This window comes from Phyllopteryx taeniolatus, chromosome 2 (genome assembly GCF_024500385.1).
Source record: "Phyllopteryx taeniolatus isolate TA_2022b chromosome 2, UOR_Ptae_1.2, whole genome shotgun sequence".
In the NCBI taxonomy this organism is placed as follows: Eukaryota; Metazoa; Chordata; class Actinopteri; order Syngnathiformes; family Syngnathidae; genus Phyllopteryx; species Phyllopteryx taeniolatus.
Window position 1 is genome coordinate 4695770 of NC_084503.1, and position 19486 is coordinate 4715255.

Genomic DNA, 19486 nt, shown 5'->3' on the forward strand with positions numbered 1-19486 from the left:
GATTTGGTGATTAAACGTGTATGGTTTCACTGTTCTAATGGCCCTCTGAGGGAAATCATAACTACAATGCGGCCCGAGACAAAAATTTGTTTGACACCTCTGGCCTAACAGCAAAATTGCCAAAGTCATGTTTTGACTTACTGTCACAATATCAGTACTGCTTGCTAAAAATTTTGCTTTTCCTTGTTTTATGAAAACAGTCTAATATGACTTTGGCAACTGTGCTATTTGGCTTTTTTTTTTCTTCTTTTTTTTTGCTCTTCCTGATATCCACTTTAAGGTCCAAGTACTAGTGTGCTCTTTTTCCTCACTAATAGTACAACTTTGTGTGTTAAAAGTAGTGACGTTTTAAAAGGCTACTGGTTTTATCTGAACTAGTAGCCTAGTACTAGTTTTGCCTAACTAGAAACATGTAGTTGTCCAACTAGTTCTCCTACACTATCCATCCATTTTCTGTACCGCTTATCCTCACTAGGGTAGTGTGCAGAAATGTCATACAATAGTTTAAAAAACTTGTGCGCCCTAGTCGTTTTAGTAGTGCGCAGAATTGTCTAACTAGTACTAGGACAAAGTGCGTGGACCTTATACTGGACGTGGTCCTCCACGCCAGTGTGAGGCACTGTTGTGTTGAAGGAAAACAAAACAAACAAAAAAAAAACCTGAATCGAAAACTGCTCGAATTCTCTGCGCACGTGAATGCATATAAGTCAGTCAGCAAAATGGCGTCGGTGGCCATTTCCACGGCGTTGAAAAAAATAACAGAATTAAGGGTTGTGGACCTTAAATCCGAGCTCAAGCGACGGAATTTGGACACTTCGGGTATTAAGAGTGTACTTCTCGCCAGATTGAAGCAGGTAAAGACAGCCAATGTCGTGTGTTTATCGCAATGGGGTCGATGTAGCGAATGGTTAGCCTGCGAGCTAGCTGCTTTGAAGCTAAACTCTTAAGAGCAGGTGAGCCGAACGGATGAGATTAAACAAAAGAAAAAAAAATATTTTTTTACTTGGAATGAACAAAGAATGCGTCATTGTATTGTATTGTAAAGTGACTAGTCGTAATAAATGCAGAACGGTTGCTAATAATGTTATTGTGATGTAGCCACGATGGTCGGAAAAATTAAGCCGAAGATTACAGTTAAGAGGAAACCTAATTCTTAAACGTTTGTAAGCGTTTTTTTTTTTTTTTTTTTTGAAAGATTAATCGAACGGAAGCGTTAATTTTGTCGGACAACCAAAGCTAAAGCAGGGACACGTTGTCTTTGTGCTGTTTTAGACTTTGAATTAAAGAATGGCGCTGTGACGTTTTGGTTTTCCTCCTTTCCTAGAGTCGTGGTTGATTTCTCCAGTTGATATTTTTAGAGGCCAAATATGTTCAAGAGATTCATTTGTACTCTCTGTTGTTTCCTGACATCACTTGTGTAGCCACTTTTTTTCCTCTAAAGTGTTGTTAGGATGAACTTGGCTGGGTTTAACTGATATACTTATCGACTGTAAGGCTATTGAGAGTGAAGATGCAGACTCTGGCAGTTTTGAGGCACAGGCTCCAGTAAGCACATCAACTCGTAAAAGTGGAAAAGGCAAAGGTAATTTCTTGTTTGCACTACTCACTCTGTAGCTACAAAAGAAGTCTGGCCGTTTAGAATGTTTGTACTCAACTTATTAGGAAGGAAAATTGAGTCAGACTTGGACACTACCACGGAAGATGAGATGCCTTCTAAGGTAAGTGTCATACTTTTGTTTTCTGCAGTTTTTTTTTTCTTTAAATTTTTTTTGTCATTAGCAATGTAACAAGTGGCAGCCATTTTTGTGGAATTTTCAGTGGAAAAAAAGAAACCTGTGGAATGAGCACTTAAAACACCTAAAATCCTCTGTAAAGAATACAGTCACAAACAAATAATTGATTGCTGAAATACATGACATATTCTACTGGCCACACTGCTCTTCTCACCAATAATGTTCCATTTGCAATATAGGGCTTTGCGTTGTTAAGAACCTCCTGGTATGATTTTTTTTTTTTTTCATTTGCAATTCGATTCAAGATCGATTCTTTAGGTTGCAATTCAGGGTATTTGCACGGTTTTTAAGTAATACCTAATTAAGTAGTATATTTGCGGCATTGTGACAGTTGCCGTTATTTAGTCAAACCCCATTCATTTATTGCCTCTGTCAATAAGTTCGCTATATTCCACCCTGTGTGGTTTCTGAGCGGGGCTCTAGAAGTGATAGTTTACATATGTATGGATCAGTCACTCTGGAAGTACAACCATCACGAGCCAGTCTTTATGCTGACTTCAACAACTCCAAAACAGCTGCTTTAACTCTGTGTACACCTTTGGGACGGTGTCTTCTGACGTGTTTTTGTGTTGGTGTTGCGCATCGTCGTTCGTGTGTCTTTTGTCCATTTCCTGTGTCCTGGATTTACAGAGGAATCCAAAATGACCCCAAACGTCAGATTTAAAAGTAGAAGTCGCTCGCGTCACGCGGCTTCCGTCTATACACAGTGAATCACACGCAAAGCACCCCTCACTGGCCATGAGGTGAATCGATTCAGAGGATTTGCTGAATTGATAAAAGAATTGCGGGGGATTGCAATGCATTGAACCTATATTTTTACCCACCCCTGATTTGCGCAACCTGAATTTTTAGGGCAAATGACTGCGTTAGAAATGTCACAGTAATTTTGTTGATGTTCCAGAACCTCGGCCCATGCTAGCGATTGGTGGATATTTTTAACTGAAAATTGTCAGCCAATCAGAGAAGGGCTTCCCCCTATTAACAAACGAAATGAGATGGTCAAGGATATATGTTGTGAAATAATAAAGGATTTGTTTCAAAAAGTGAAGCTTGTATGTCACATTAGCTCACCACACACAAAGGGAAATATTTCAAGCCTTTGTTTCAATTTTGATGATTCTGGTGGCAGAAAGACAAAATAATAAGCAAATCCAGTATTTCACAAAATTATATTTCATGTGACCAACAAAAAAGGATCTTAAACGCAGAAATGTTGGCCTTCACTCAGACTCAGCATTTTGAAAGACTGTCATTTTTGGCAAATCTTGTCACGTTGCTACTGTCATTGTTAGGGTTAAAACTATTAATCGACTAATTCAATTACAAAAAGGTTGAAACAAAATATCTTCCTCGAAGCTTCACAATGATAATTTTTCCACACGGACTAATGTTACTGCAGACTCAAGTGTCACTATCTGTAGAAATAAGTTGGCGCAATGGTGGCAAGCCAGGACGAGTGCATAAAAGACTAGGACAAATTTTGCAATCGTTTCACACTTCAAACAGAAGACTACACTCTCATTCACTGACTCCCACTTCACTCACCAGCCCAGGCCCCACCTTTTCAAGCCAAACACACTCAATCACAGATATAGTGTGGAATCTGAGGACAGGCGGGCACGGTGACCAACTGTTTGGTCGCCAGCCAATCGCAGGGCCCATATAAACAACCATTTGCACTCACATTCACACCTACGGGCAATTTAGAGTTTTCAATTTACCTACAATGCATGTTTTTGGGCTGTGGAAGGAAACTTGAGTACCTGGAGAAAACCCACAAAGGCACGGGGAGAACATCCAAACTCCACACAGGCGAGGCCGGATTTGAATCCAGCTCCTCAGAACTGTGAGTCAGATATGCCAAGCTGTCGGCCACCGTGCCCGCCTGTCCTCAGATTCCACACTATAATATCTGTGATTGAGGGTGTTTGGTCTGGCGACGGGTTTCGGGTGTACCCTGTGTCTAACCCAGAATCAGCTGCGATAGGCTCCAGCTTGCCCGTCACCCTGAAGTTAAGCGGTATGGAAAATAGATGGAATCTAATGACGGCAACACCAAGTGGACAAAAATGATACCCGCATCTCACTTGTACATTTTGTTGTTTAAAGGTCCCGTATTTTGGCTCGTTAGACCTCTATAGTGAGACTCTCAAACATGGACCTCGTATAAAAGTGTCAATTTCATTTGAAAAAATCCTTTGTTTTGTCATACAAGGGTCCAGAAAAGGCCCTCTAACAGCTACTTCTGTTTGACCCAGTTTTGTATTCGCTTTTCTCAAAGACGGCTCCCTTTCCCCTGATTGGTTGCCACCCTGTAGAAGACCCACTTGTGAGAGCAGACGCGTTTATGTGGACAGTGCTGGCTCGGGAACGAAAGGACGGCGGAGATCTTTGCTAGTGAATTAGATAAGTTTGAGAAATTTGAATGACCTGATTTCAGGCATCTCGGCAGAAAAACTTGTGTGTCTCAGGATTGCATAGACGATTTTCATTCATATTTCACATATTTGCTGAGGCAACATAGAGACAATCTTACATCCCAAATACTAGAAAAAGTATGTTTGGCAAAATATGCCCGCTTTAATGCGTACAATTTTTATCCCATTACTCAGTTAATTGATGGGATAATCGATAGAATTATCGGTTTCTAAAAATATTCAGTAGCTGTAGCCCTTGTCGTAATTTGTCACACATTAATAGAAGTCTTCTGAAGAATATTATGACATACTTGACCAAACCCACAGAGTTGTCTTTCTGTTCTTGTTCACAAATATTTAATGGCTCACTTTTAATTCTTTTTTAGGAAACAGAAGAGTATGAGTCAGAGAAAGGTATGTATGCTGACCAAATAATCTATACTGTACAAATCACGTCCAAATAGTGGCAATAAACATCTTGTGCACGTCACATTTATTTTATATGCTAGTGGCTACACACTTACTGGACATGTTTAATATCAATATGACCCACATTTGTTGCACTGGAAAAGGGTTGCACAGAAGCCTTGTAGGAAGTATGCAGTTGGTTAACAGCACTAATATGTATCTGGAATGCAACTGGCACAGTCCCGGAGTCACAAGATGCGACGGATAGCATTCTAACGGGTTTTATGTGAACCAATGAACCGTAAGACGATTTGAAGACTGAGGATAATGATCTGCTCCTTTTGAAATGATTGAATGTCGTCATGGACATGTCGTGGACCGCTCTGAATTCTAGTCAACTGGACTCTCATTAAAGCTATCATCATGTGAGATGGCTGGAAGAGAAGAGACATCATTTTAAAATCTCAAAATGCATCGGCTTTTGGAAGTCACAAGACTTGATGGACTCTTCAAAGAAGCCATCCATCTAAACTGCACAGATTGCTTTGCCGTGAACGACAGCCAAGAGTTGTAAGCTACAGCGTGACTGTGAAACGGGCCTTGGACTACAACCACAAAGACTGGTTTGGTTACAGAGATTCATGCTGTGCACACAGCTGTCTGTTTGCTCACTGGACACGTAAGACAGTGGTGGAAGGTGATCAGCGTCAGCCGGATGGACTCACATTTTTTTAAAATCATACAGGTGACCTGTCATGGACTGATCTCTACAATTAACGAAAGAATGAATGATTGAGACTTCCCTCCCCTTCTTTTCCATTTTGCGACTCCCACCAGGAAAGGTTCCTCACCTTTTTGAGGCATCTGGAACGAGACATTCACAATGAATTGTCTTTACTGGAGACCCTTTCAAGTGATGAATATTGAATCCTCCCTCCCTTTCCATGAAGATTGTGTGTTGTGTCTTCCTGTGGTGTCTTCGCCCTCGATGACCACTAACACTAAATGTGCTTTCTATTCTACTTTTAGGTCAAGTAACATGTGACATGTCCATGTTAAACGTTGTGTTTTTGCCATGTGTATCCTTATTAAATCCCTCAGATGTAACAGATACAGATGAAGGTACACGAGAAAATTGTAAGCCTGCGCTCTGCGAGGACAACCTCTCTCAGCCCGAGAGCATTGCTGAGCCGGAGGTTGAGCCGGAGACAGAAGCCGTGGTCACCGAGGCCGATTCAGAGCCAGAAATGGCTGATGCTGACACAGATGCCGAGCCAGAGGTGGACGCAGATGTTGAGCAAGAGGCTGAGGCAGATGCCGAGGCACAAGTCGACGACGAGGCAGAAGGAGAGCTGCAGGACGACGGGGGGGCCGAGCCCGAGGTTGACGGAGAGGGCGAGCCCGAGGTTGACGGGGAGGCAGAGCCCGAATTGGAGTCTGAAGAAGAGATGGCTGCCGAAGCCATGGATTCCTCGAAAGAAGCTGAGGACGATCACCTGTCTGTGTCGATGCAAAATGAAGACGCCATCACGTTAGATGTTGATGGCGACGATCTTCTGGACACAGGTAAACATGTGAAACTTCCAGATTCAGAGGCCGACAAGGGCAACGATGAGCCTGAGGCCTCTGCCGAGATGGGCATGGATGATGATATGAAGATTCAAGCCAGAGATGGCAAGCAAGATGGCGGAGCCTGGGGCGAGCCCTCAGAGGACAGCAGAGATGCCACGAAGAAAGCTGAAGCTGGAGATAAAGAAAAGGATTCTGGGAAGAAAGGCCTCTCGTCCACAGGGGTATCAGGTCAAGCAAAGAGGTTTGTCTTTCTATGTCAGTTCTTTGATACTACTATCAAGTTCACCTCTATAAGAGTGCAACATTGTGGGTAGGGTCAAGATTTTTTTTTTCCCATAAGGGAAGTGTTCACAGATGATCCCAATCCCTCTGTTTTATTTATTTTTTTCACATGGTAAATTGCGACAGTACCCAGGAGTTGAAAAAGTCCACTTTGTTACTTTGCATCTTCCAGCGCTGTTAAAGCCTTTCCCATTTTTGGCTGAAGTGCATAATAAGAGCATTAGTTCCCTTGATGGCACTTTTTTTTTTTTTTTAATTCGCTGAGGTCGTCCAGAAACCTGAAGAGTTCATTGGTCAAGGGACCTAATTGGCGGTCATCCTGACACATCACCACTGGAAAAGCTCTGAAGCCTTTGAGACATGTCACATCTTCGCCTTGTTCACAGGATTGTTTCTTTCTGAAAAGTACAAAATGCCCCCCAACACCCCAGCCCCCCCCCCCCCCCCCCCCCCAAAAAGACTCGTCCGTGTCACTTCACATGAATATTTTATTTTCTGAAGCTCATTTGCTTTTTGTTGTTGCAACATTTGCTTTGTAGCTCTTCACGAGACAGAGATGGAAAAGCTGCAAAGGATGATAAGGGTAAGGCGTGTTAGAAAACTTGAATTCCTTTTGATGCATTAATGCCCAATGGTTGCATAATTTGTTGTGGAAAAGCAGTTGTCGGTAGCAGCAGCAACATCAGCTCTTCCCATAACATTTGGGTGAGTGGCCTGTACTTCAACACCAAAGCAGCAGATCTGAAGAACCTCTTTGGCAAATATGGCAAGGTAAACACATTTGCTTTATTTTCAGTCCTGTGTGGTTGAAAATCAAAGTATCAGTTCTGTTGTGGACAGGTTTTAAGTGCCAAGGTCCTAACAAATGCCCGCAGCCCTGGCTCAAAGTGTTACGGCCTGGTGACAATGTCTTCCAGTGCAGAGGTGACACGTTGCATCTCTCAACTGGACTGCACTGAGCTTGATGGACAGCAAATATACGTTGAATGTGTAAGTGAAGTAAACTTCAGAACATAATTTTTTCCCCCCCTGAATTGTTGATTTGAGTTGAATTGTTTTTTTTCTTCTGTTGTCGCACTTTTAAAAACGCTTCGATACACAACACCCAACCCTTTTCCATGCTGTCAAATACTATATACTATGCTTCAAGCTGTTTATTGACACTCCGGGTTGAAGTTCATGGTTAAAATAAAGATAATTACACATTTCATTTCATTGTCTTTCAAGCGTCTGCTATCCATAGCTTAATCCTAAAGTATAATGCAAAAACATATACGGGCTAACAAATAGCATCAATCTTGCAGTGTAAACCTTGAAATAATGAATATTCAAACAAAACGTGTAGCAACATATACAGTAATATGATAAAACACAGGCATTTCTTTCTACTCTGCAAAAAAAAAAAAAAAAGTTTGAATGCTGCAGCTTTGCTGCGCATGCCTTGTCTTTTCATTAAATCTTCATGTTAACCGCATGTGTGCCTCAACAATATGCCCTGGAGGCCAAGGCGCTCGCATCCGAAGCAGCACATACACCACCTGGGCAAGTGGAATAGGATTATTTTGTGTATGAGAGCACAAATCAACTCAACTTTATTTATAGAGCGTTTAAAAAAAAAAAACAAAAAAAAAGTTGTAACAGTGCAGTATGAAAAGTTTGAACATAAACACTAACAATACAAATTTTTTCAGTGAACTTTTGTCTTTGTTTTTTGAACATCTGATTGTGTAGAAGTGTTATATTTGAGTTAAACCCATGCCATATTAAAAAAAAAAACTTTGACAATATTTGATTAGAAAACATTTATCAAAATTGGAAGAGAAGGCATTACCAGGTAGCGGTCGGTGCGTACTCTGTATTTGCAAGTACTCAAATATAAGTACCATGTTTCTACTCTTAGTTGGTCTGAAAAAAGTGGTATAAGTGCATCCCTACTTTTTTCTTTAATGGGCTGTGTTTTTTTTTTATAGGCCAAAAATCACCCCTTCAAAAAAGAATCCTCAAAGAATGAATTAGATGACAAAGCAAGTACCGGCAAGTCAAGTGAAAAGCGCAGTTCCACTGGGACCAAGTTGTCTAACAAGTGGGTGAGAATAAAATGGTGAAAGGGACTGCCTTCCCGGAAAATGACTTGCGTGATCTCCCTCCATTTAGATTACAGCAACCTTACAGAAAAGAAGAGCAATCTGGGGAAAAGGACAAAGATTCATCCAAGGACACCAAAAGTGCCAAATCTGATTCAGGTACATCAAATTCTGTCCAAGGTTCCTCAAAGAGAGATGACAGATCCTCTGGACGTAGGTTTTACTTTTTTTGTAAATATTTAATTCAGTTTAATAGATGAGGAGGCTTATTGTTTTTTTTTTGTGGTTTTTTTTGTTGTTGTTGTTTTTTTCCCCCCCTCTGGTCAGGGTCAAGAAGTCCAGGCGGTATGGTGCAGGGGGATCAGACTAAAGGAAAGTCGACTTTTTTCAAAATGAGACCTTTAAGAAAAACAAGATATTTTGAGAAGGTAAGACTTGGGGTCAGATTTGTGTTTGTTGCTTGCGCACTATTACAGGGTGTTCAGTATGCTTGTTTGCATTGTTGCAGCCTTTTGTTCACATGCCCATGCAAAGACGTCCCAAATGGCTGTTACCCCCTGAAGAGGTACATTTCCATGTTTTTCCATATATTTTTGTTTTTGATCAATGCTGTGCTTCATCAATGTAAATTTTACTGACCCCCCCCCCTCTCAGCTGGAGATGATTAAACGCAAACAGCAGTTGGTCAATAAGGAGGGTGGCTTTGTTCCTTTTGCGAAGATAAAAGAGCAGAGTATGCGGGAGCGGATGGAGCGTGCTCGTAGAGCCCCAGAGATGCGCAGGTAAATGAATCAATGTGCGAATATACTTAAGTTGCATTGACACTTTTTGGTAAAACACCAGAAGGAAATATGTAGGACTTTATAGAGTTGGTGTCATTATTTGTCAATCTGAATGTGTTAGTAACTAAAAGCAGTACCTGACATCACACTTCATTTGAGTTTGTAGTGGTTTCAGGGGTAAAATGTTCAAACTGATTATTCATAGGCACCGCGAAATGGCTGAACAGGCGCGCCATGAGCGGGAGTGCGAAGAACGTGAGAACCTCTTTCGTGAACGTCAGAGACTAGAGATGGAAAGACAAAAGCTGGAGAGGGAGCGCTTTGAGAGGGAGAAGCTCGAAAGGGAGAGAATCCGAATAGAGCAAGTATGTACACAAAGTCAGCTGACTGTGGAAGGAAGTGGCGTAATAAAGAATCATTTTTGAAAGGATTTTTTACAAAGGCAACCACCCAAATTTGAAGTGCGCGTTTTGTTTCAGGAGCGGTGGAAAGAGGCAGAACACATTGCCCGCCAACAGGAGCTCAGACGACAGCAGGAGCACCTCCGCTATGAGCAAGAGAAGCGAAACTTCAAAAGAGGCCGTGATGTCGAGCATGGGTGTGTACTTTCTGCCATTTATGCATTGCTTTGTCAACCTTATAATGATACACAAACAGTTCCATAACGCTTGTTGATGCCCCCCCCCCCAAAATAAATACCTGTAGGAAATGTGTAGAGTTAATTACTAACTTGTTAATATGCTTAACTGCCATACATGTTTAAAGAGACATTACGCACTGTAATGTAAAGGGATCAAGAACGTGTTTTTGCAGGGTTAGTGTTTCTTATAGCCATTGCTGAATGTAATAATAAATATAATTAATTTTGTAACTGCAATTATTGTATGTTCATGTACTATTAAGCAGCCAATCACTTTGTTGTGGTAACCTCCATTTCTGGTTGTATTTTTAGTCATACTGTTCTTCCGTGACCTCCTCCTGTGGTGTCAACAACCATTAAGGGGGGGGGAAAAAAACACTAATCCTTTCGGTCAGTGGTTCTCAAAATGTTTACATCAAGTATCAACCACCATCATGACTGACTTTAAAATACAATAGTGTACTAGACTGCCTTCTTCTTTTGTCTCCAAAACTCTGATGAGCTAATTTCTAATTTTATCCAAACTAGTCACTCATAGAGCGAACCTCAACATCTTCATTTCCGCTACATCCAGCTCTGCTTCCTGTAGTCTCTTCAGTGCCACTGTCTATAATCCATACATCATGGTTGGCCTAACCACTGTCTTATAAACTTTGCCTTTCATCCGAGCAGAGACTCTTCTGTCACATAACACCGCTGACACCTTCCGCCACCCATTCAAACCTGCTTGGACTCTTTCCACTTCCTGACCACACTCACCATTGCTCTGGACTGATGACCCCAAATATTTAAAGTCCTCCACCCTTGCTATCTCTTCTCCCTGTAGCCTCACTCTTCCGCCTCTCTCATTCATGCACATATATTCTGTCTTACTTCGGCTAATCTTCATTCATCTCCTTTCCAGTGCATGCCTCCACCTTTCTAACTGTTCCTCCACCTGCTCCCTGCTTTCGCTGCAGACCACAATGTCATCTGCGAACATCATGGTCCATGGGGGCTGCAGTCTAACCTCATTTGTCAGCCTATCCATCACCACTGCAAATATCAAGGGGCTTAGGGCTGATCCCTAATACAGTCACACCTCCACCATAAACTCCTCTGTCACACCTACACCACAACTAATCACTGTTTTGCTGCCCTCATACATGTCCTGTACTATTCTAACATACTTCTCTGCCACTCCAGACCTCCCCATGCAGTTACCACAGTTCCTCTCTGGGTACTCTGTCATAGGCTTTCTCTAGATCTACAAAAACACAATGTAGCTCCTTCTGACCTTCTCTGTACTTCCCCATCAACACCCTCAAGGCAAATAATGCATCTGTGGTACTCTTTCTAGACATGAAAACATACTGTTGCTCGCAAATACTCACTTCTCTCCTGAGTCTAACCTCCAACTACCCTTTCCCATAACTTCATTGTGTGGCTCATCAACTCTATAGTTCCCACAGCTCTGCACATCACCTTTGTTCTTAAAAATGGGCACCGGCATACTTTTCCTCCAATAGTGTACTAGACTGTGTTCCTTAAAAACAAGGCAGATGATTTTATTCCTAAAAAGGCATTTTTCATTTTAAGCGTTTGATAAGACAATGAATTTACACACCTCAAAGACCCATTGAAAGGGAAATAATGGCGTGGCTTTCATATATAACACTACATTGTACCATGTCTTTTCCTGATTTACTTGTTTTTCTTCCTGTATGCTACGTCTCAGTTGTACAGTACAGTAATCGGATGAAGAGCAGGATTTATAAAAAAAAAAAAAGTGCATTTAACATGATACTTATGACAATGACTTTCACATTTCAGTCGGAGAGATAATACATACTGGAATGGCAACAAGAAGATTCAGTCCGATGCGTCCGATGCTCGTCTCAACCAAGGTGGCAACTTCGAACGACAGCAGAACCGCTTTTCCAACTTCAACCAACGCCAGAGGGGCCGCTTCCCACAGGCCGCTGTCGAGCAGAGCAACACATTTGACAGGTTCGCTCAAGTTCTTTATGGCGTTTTAGCTGTGTAAAGTGCATGAGCATTTGGCCTTCTGTAGGGGGCGGCACAATCTACGGGCAACGCACTGGGTGCATACACTTCAAACTATTTTTCTGGCGGAATATCTCTGCCCGGCACGGTGGGCGACTGGTTGGAGCGTCAGCCTCACAGTTCTGAGGACCGGGGTTCAATCCCCGGCCCTGCCTGTGTGGAGTTTGCATGTTCTCCCCGTGCCTGCGTGGGTTTTCTCCGGGCACTCCCGGTTTCCTCCCACATCCCAAAAACATGCATTAATTGGAGACTCTAAATTGCCCGTAGGTGTGACTGTGAGTGCGAATGGTTGTTTGTTTGTATGTGCCCTGCGATTGGCTGGCAACCAGTTCAGGGTGTACCCCGCCTCCTGCCCGATGATAGCTGAGATAGGCTCCAGCACGCCCGCGACCCTAGTGAGGAGAAGCGGCTCAGAAAATGGATGGATGGAATATCTCTGCCACCCCAGGAACTCCTTGTAAAAAATGTTTACCTCTGCCAGCAAAATGCTTCTATCCTCACTCCTTCACATCTTCTCTCTCCACCATTATCTTTTTGTAAATATTATGTAAATAGCGCTATAATAAATACATCTTTGTAGTAAACAAAGTCAAAATTGCTTTCTTAATTATTATTTTGAAAAAAACACCTACCCGTATGACTCGGCCGCTTATTTCCTGGAATCGAGTGCTCACAAAAAGCAAGACTCTTTACCTGTAGAGGGTGCTAAGAGACTAACATGGTTATTGGCTTAAATGTCCATATGTTCAATGAAGGTGAAAGTGAAGTACAGTGTTCCCTCGCCACTTTGCGCTTCATGTTGGGCGGCTTCAGTGCTTCGCAGGTGTTAGTTAAAATGTTTTTCCCCTCTCTGTCATCTTTTTACAGGCGCAACCGTTTCGACGGAGAGCCAGAAGCAAAGAAGAGCCGCCCCTCTCTTCAGCGAGAGGGCGCCGGCTTCGAGCGCTACCCCAAGAACTTCGAAGCGGTGCGCCGGGCCGAGCCGCCTCCTTCGCGCACTGCCCTCCGCGACACCGACCGCAGGGATCGAGATGAAAGGCGACCCATCCAGGTGCATGATCGGCCGATGGGAGCCAGGATGTCCGGCGTGTCCCACCCCCGCTCTCCCAGGGACGGGGGCCACACCTGGAAGAATAACGCTGACATGAATGCCAACAAGGGCGAGTTACGGTAACGTTTCTCACAGTTTGTCACAAATTTTCTGTTTTTTTTAATGTTTTTTTCTTTCTTTTTTTTGTACATACATTCACCTTATTCGCTGTGGCGTTATTGTGGTTTACACAGTGGACCCATGCGAATTCGTACGGAGAGGTCGGGCCGAGACGGGCCTGGTCCAGTCCTAAGAGGAGGTTCTTCAGCCAGCCGAGGAAGAGGCTCCTTTAATGATCAGGATGGAGGAAGAGCCATGGTGATGAATGATCAGGTCTGATTACCATTTCTGACACTATATGATGATCGCCATGATGACGACTAGCCCCGATCGCTCATCTGTCCCTGGGGAAAAAATACTTGACCATTTATTCCATATCCTTGATATTCAGCTTCATGCGCAAGTAGAACGAATGTTTTACTAGTAATGTTTATCTTTTCTACAACTGTATTACATTTATGCACAACTTTGACATCCTAGTAGGAAAACTACATGGTTACTGGACCCTGAGATCTTTGCCCTCAGCCTTTCGCTCTTTTCCTGTGCCCACACTGGAAGGACTTGACTCCCAAGGAGTTCCTGTACCTTTATTGTTCGTAGTTCTTAATTACAACCCCAATTCCAATGAAGTTGGGACGTTGTGTTAAACATAAATAAAAACGGAATACAATGATTTGCAAATCATGTTCAACCTATATTTAATTGAATACACGACCAAGACGAGATATTTAATGTTCAAATTGATAAACTTTGTTTTTCGCAAATAAACATTAACTTAGAATGTTATGGCTGCAACCTAGAATTTTATGGCTGCAACACATTCCAAAAAAGCTGGGACAGGCTCATGTTTACCACTGTTACATCACCATTTCTTTTAACAACATTCAATAAATGTTTGGGAACTGAGGACACTAATTGATGTACAGCTTCAGTTGTTCAACAGTCCGGGGTCTCTGTTGTCATAGTTTACGCTTCATAATGCGCCACACATTTTCAATGGGAGACAAGTCTGGACTGCAGGCAGGCCAGTCTACCACCAGCACTCTTATACTACGAAGCCACTCTGTTGTAACACGTGCAGAATGTGGTTTGGCATTGTCTTGCTGAAATAAGCAGGGGTGTCCATGAAAAAGACGTTGCCTTGATGGCAGCATATGTTTCTCTAAAACGTGTATGTGCCTTTCAGCATTAATGGTGCCTTCACAGATGTGTAAGTTACCCATGCCATTGGCACTAACACAGCCCCATACCATCACAGATGCTGGCTTTTGAACTTTGCGTCCATAACAGTCCGGATGGTTCTTTTCCTCTTTGGCCCGGAGGACACGACCGCCACAATTTCCAAAAACAATTTGAAATGTGGACTCGTCGGACAACAGAACACTTTTCCACTTTGCATCTGTCCATCTTAGATGAGCTCGGGCCCGGGGAAGCCGACAGAAGAGTGTTATTGATAAATGGCTTTTACGTTGCATAGTAGAGTTTTAAGTAGCACTTACGGATGTAGCGCCAAACTGCATTTACTGACATTGTTTTTCGGAAGTGTTCCTGAGCCCCTGTGGTGATATCTTACACATTGTCGGTTTTTGATGTAGTGTCGCCTGAGGGATCGAAGGTCGCGGGCATTCAATGTTGGTTTTCGGCCTTGCCGCTTACATAGTGATTTCTCCAGATTCTCTGAAACTTTTGATGATGATATGGACCGTAGATGATGAAATCCCTAAATTCCTTGCTATTATACGTTGAGTTACATTGTACTTAAACTGTTGGACTATTTTCCTCATGCACTTGTGCACGAAGAGGTTAACCTCGCCCCATCTTTGCTTGTGAATGACTGAGCAATTCAGGGAAGCTCCTTTTATACCCAATCGTTGCACCCACCTGTTCCCAATTAACCTATTCACCTGTGGGATGTTCCAAACAGGTGTTTGATGGTCATTCCTCAACTCTTTTTTTTGCCACCTGTCCCAGCTTTTTTGGAACCTGTTGCAGCCATAAAATTTTAAGTTAATGATTATGTGCTAAAAACAATCAAATTTATCAGTTTGAACATTAAATATATATTGTCTTTCTAGTGTATTTAATTAATTATAGGTTGAACATGATTTGCAAATCATTGTATTCTGTTTTTATTCATGTTAAACACAATGTCCCAACTTCGTTGTAATTGGGGTTGTAAGTCAAAACTGTCCTACTCGTATCTAGTGAAGTGCTAGATCTAAACTATTAGAATTTTAGGTCACTGGCCGAATGTAGTTTTCAAGTAGTGCACAGTTTTGACTCACTAGTAGAATGCAGTCTTTCTACTAGTATGCCAAAGTAAGGACAAAGTGTTACTAGTACATGGACATTAAGCTGAATATCAAGGATATCAAATAAATGCTCAAGCAGCTTTGCTTAGTTTGGCAATTCATGACACTAGTCCGCTCCAAAAGTATTGGAATGGCAAGGTAAATTATTTTGTTTTTGTTATATAATGAAGACATTTGTGTTTCAGATCAAAAGATGAATATGAGGCAAAAGTTCAGAATTCCAGCTTTTATTTCATGGTCTTTACATCTAGATGTGTTAAACAACTCAGGACAGCGCACCTTTTGTTTGAACCCACCCACTTTTCAAGTGAGCAAAGGTATTGGAACATATGACTGATGGGTGTTTCTAGTTGCTCAGGTGTTGCCTTTGGGTTTCACATGTGAAAACTGCATTTGATGTTAAGGAAACATGAAGACCACAGAGCTGTCTATGGAAGAAAAGCAAACCATTTGGAAGCTGAGAGAAAAGGGAAAATCGATCATGCATATCCTAAAAAAGAAAGAAACTACTGCTGTACTGCGCAACAGACATCGAACAGGTTGGCCAAGGGTATCAACAGCAGTCGTCGACAGAAACATTGTGAGAGCTCTGAAGAAACACCCGAAGACAACAGTCAGTGACATCAAGGCTCACCGCCTCAGGGCAGGGGTGAAGGTATCACAATCCGCTGTTGAAAAAAAGACATCGAGAGAAGACCTATACAGGCCATACCACAAGATGCAAACCACACATCAGCAAAAAGAATCAGAAGGCCTGATTGGTTTTTGCAAAGTCGGACAGACATGAGCCACAAAAGTTTTGAAACAGTTTTATGGACTGATGAAACCAAGATTAGTCTCTACAAAAGTGATGGAAAGGCCAAAGTATGGAGAAAGAAAGGATCTGCTTATGATCCAAAACACAGAAGCTCATCTGTGAAGCATGGTGGAGGTACGGGCTCACTAGTCTTTGATGTAACTCATGATGGTAGCAGTAGAATGAATTATGAAATCTACAAAATCATTTTGTATGGAAATTTACAGAAAAATGCATCCAAACTAATCGGGAGAAGCTTCATCATGCAACAAGACAATGACCCAAAACACTACACAACAAAGGACTTCATCAGGGGGGAAAAAGTGGAAGGTCTTGGACTGTCCAAGTCAATCACCTGACCTTAACCCAATAGAGCATGAATTTTACCACCTGAAGAGTCGACTGAAGGGAGAAACACACAAGGACTGAAAGAGGCTGTAGTAAAGGCCTGGAAAAGCATTTCAAATGAGGAATGCAACTGGTAAAGTCAATGGGTCGAAGGCTTGATTCAGTTATTGCAAATAATGGTTATGCCACCAAATATTAAGTTAGTCACTTTAAGTTAATTTGTCTGTTCCAATTCTTTTGCTCACTTGAACAGTGGGTGGCTTCAAACAAAAGGTGCGATCAACTTCTAACCTAGAATTCCATTACAAAATGCTGGCAATTTTTTGACTTGAGTTCGTCTTCAAATTTCTGTGGGGCCAATTATATATTACTCGTGCACTCACTGTAGTAGTCTCGCCACGCTGCACTATTTGCGTATCTGTTGTTGACCAGTACTAGCCACTTATGCCAGGGTAGCATCTACTCCATTTGCACACTGATTGAGGAGTATCTGCAACATTTGCACAATCAACATTGTCCCAGTCAGTATACAACAAAAACAAAGGAATTGACGTTGCTGTTACTTTAGGAGGGGACTGACTGTCAAAATGGTAGCATAAACAAAAGTAGCAAATGCAGCATTGCAGCTCTTGTCAGAATTAAGTAGTATGTTGTTCTTCCATCCGTTTTGAGTTGAATGCGAAAATTCTGATTCAGGCCGACTCGTGTGTCAATTCAAATCACCATCGATTCCTTCGTAGCTCTACTAGCAGGACAGCTACATGTTACTAGCCAAGCAAAACTGCATTAGTTGACATTTGTGCTACTTGTACTACTAGTCACCTCTAAAATGTCCCTAGTAGTAGTGATACTAGTGGAGCAGTTTAGTCGTAAAGTTCAATTGCCTACTAGTAGGCAACAAGTGACACTAGTAGTGGGAGGAAAACAATAAATGGAAAGACACAGTTGGTCGATTAGTGTGCTGAATTGTCTTCCTAGTGAGTACTAGTACATGGACCTTAAACTGGATCTCGAGTATTTGGAATAAATGCTCAAATGGCTTTCCATATGTCCTTGCAGTCTTTCAACTCAGGCCGCCGTGTGGTGGTGGAGCGTCACAGCAGGGAGCAGGGCATGAGGAAGGAGTGGCAAGGTGGCTCGGCTTCCCGAGGCGGCGGCAGCTTCTCCAACAACCGCCGGATGAGCGACAGTCGTCGCAGCATGATGTCGCCACCTTCTGGGTAAAGCACTTTGTCATTATTTAGTTCTTGGATTTTACTTAATTAGAACATGTACGTCAGTTACACAAGACTTAAAAATGTGTTAAACATTTTATTTTCTAGGAAAAGAAGTTTAATCACGTGCAACTGAAAATGAAATGAAGAATGAATGAAATTAGAAACTTTTTTTTTTTTTTTCAATGTACAGGCAGTCCATAGTCTCTTTACAATTTAACACATCTATGACAAAAGGAATAGATATTGTTTTATTTATTTATTTAATGCACATTTTATTAAAAATGCATAACATAATAGTTTTTTTAGAGCTGATTTATGGCATTTTAATTTTTCAATTGGGAATAATGTATATACGAGTAAATGGAGTTTTCAGCGCACTCAGGTAGGAGCTGCTGTTCGCCACAGCCCTCACCCAGACACTCGCGCAGTCATATGCCACCCCTCCAGGCCCCGCCTCTTAAGGGTACACAGGCAAATACACGGCAATTTTATTTTCTATACCACATTGTAACCATATTTGAGCCCAGAAACAAATTGCAAGCATCAAACCTTAAAAGTGTGTTTGAATAAGTTAAAAGCATGTGGGAGCGCATGTTTCACGGGCACACGTCATTTGCCAGGCCACACTCATTCATACTCACAGATACTACAGTGTAAAACGCAATACCTGGCCCTCACATGCATATTTTTTGTTGTTGTTAAATAATACGAAATAAATCTGTATCCGATTACTTGATTCAGTGAATATTCTTGACTGTTACCTTCTTTTAAAATTTTTCTCTCCCAGTCCCTCATCTGGAATGAGTCGCATCGTCCAAATCACCAGCAGCTCCGTTCCCGGCGGCAGCACCACGGGCGGCTTTAAGACTTTCAAAGGAACGCGGCAGTTCTAAAGTCGACCACAAAAAACTAAAGGAGGCCCCTGTGATAAGTTTTTTAGGTGGCACGACGATAGTGGAGGGGTTAACAATTTTTATTTTGTACAAAGGTTTTCATCGTAGGATTTTTCCTGACATTTATGATTTGTGTGGAAGTTAATTTGTATTTAGAAGCTTATGGTAAGTCTTTGTAACATGTTAATATTCCCTCCAGCTGTCATTTATTTTTGTTATCTTATTCTAATGAAGGCAGTTCATGTCCTCCATCCCCCACAACTTTTAAAATATTTATCATGTAGCACAAAAATATTTGATTGCTCTCATAACTGGTAGTATGTTTTCTAAAATTCTAGAACTGTGGATTCATATTTCTGGAATTATTACAAGCTGAAATTTAGTCCACATGCATACCTTTTCCTAACTGTCAGTTTATGCATATGTGAATTAAATAAAGCTTTCAACCATGTTATTATATTGACTGTCTGGCGCTGTCATTTGATGAGTTACCGAGTCTGATGTTCCGGAAAGTCATCGAGCATCTGTAGCAAGACTTGAAAATTGCTGTTCAGATGCTCTCCATCCAACCTGGCTGAGCTTGAGCTATTTTGCAGAAAAGTGTCTGCATATGCGAAGCTGGTAGAGACATTGCCCAAAAGACGTGCAGCTGTACTTTCAATGAAAGGTGGCTCCACAAAGTATTGACGCAAGCGTTGGAGGCTGGGATCAACACGCGCCAAATCCCAATGATGACAACGCACCGA

At 41.9% G+C, this 19486-nt stretch overlaps 1 protein-coding gene across 2 annotated transcripts; it reads left to right on the forward strand.

Moving 5' to 3' along the window:
• Positions 1-695: 695 nt before the first annotated feature.
• On the forward strand, positions 696-19197 carry sltm (SAFB-like, transcription modulator). 2 transcript variants are annotated; one of them, XM_061754736.1, is made up of 20 exons: positions 696-854; positions 1495-1582; positions 1663-1718; positions 4597-4624; positions 5720-6431; positions 7012-7055; positions 7134-7243; positions 7298-7462; positions 8443-8555; positions 8627-8769; positions 8884-8984; positions 9065-9121; positions 9211-9338; positions 9544-9703; positions 9818-9936; positions 11791-11967; positions 12892-13194; positions 13309-13447; positions 17690-17850; positions 18635-19197. In XM_061754736.1, exons 1-20 carry the CDS (start codon positions 720-722, stop codon positions 18738-18740), a joined length of 3045 nt encoding a protein of 1014 aa, XP_061610720.1. In that variant the 5' UTR covers positions 696-719; the 3' UTR covers positions 18741-19197. The 2 variants fall into 2 exon arrangements, with proteins under 2 accessions (XP_061610720.1, XP_061610730.1); XM_061754746.1 differs by having other exon boundaries at positions 7313-7462.
• The last annotated feature ends 289 nt before the right edge of the window (positions 19198-19486 follow it).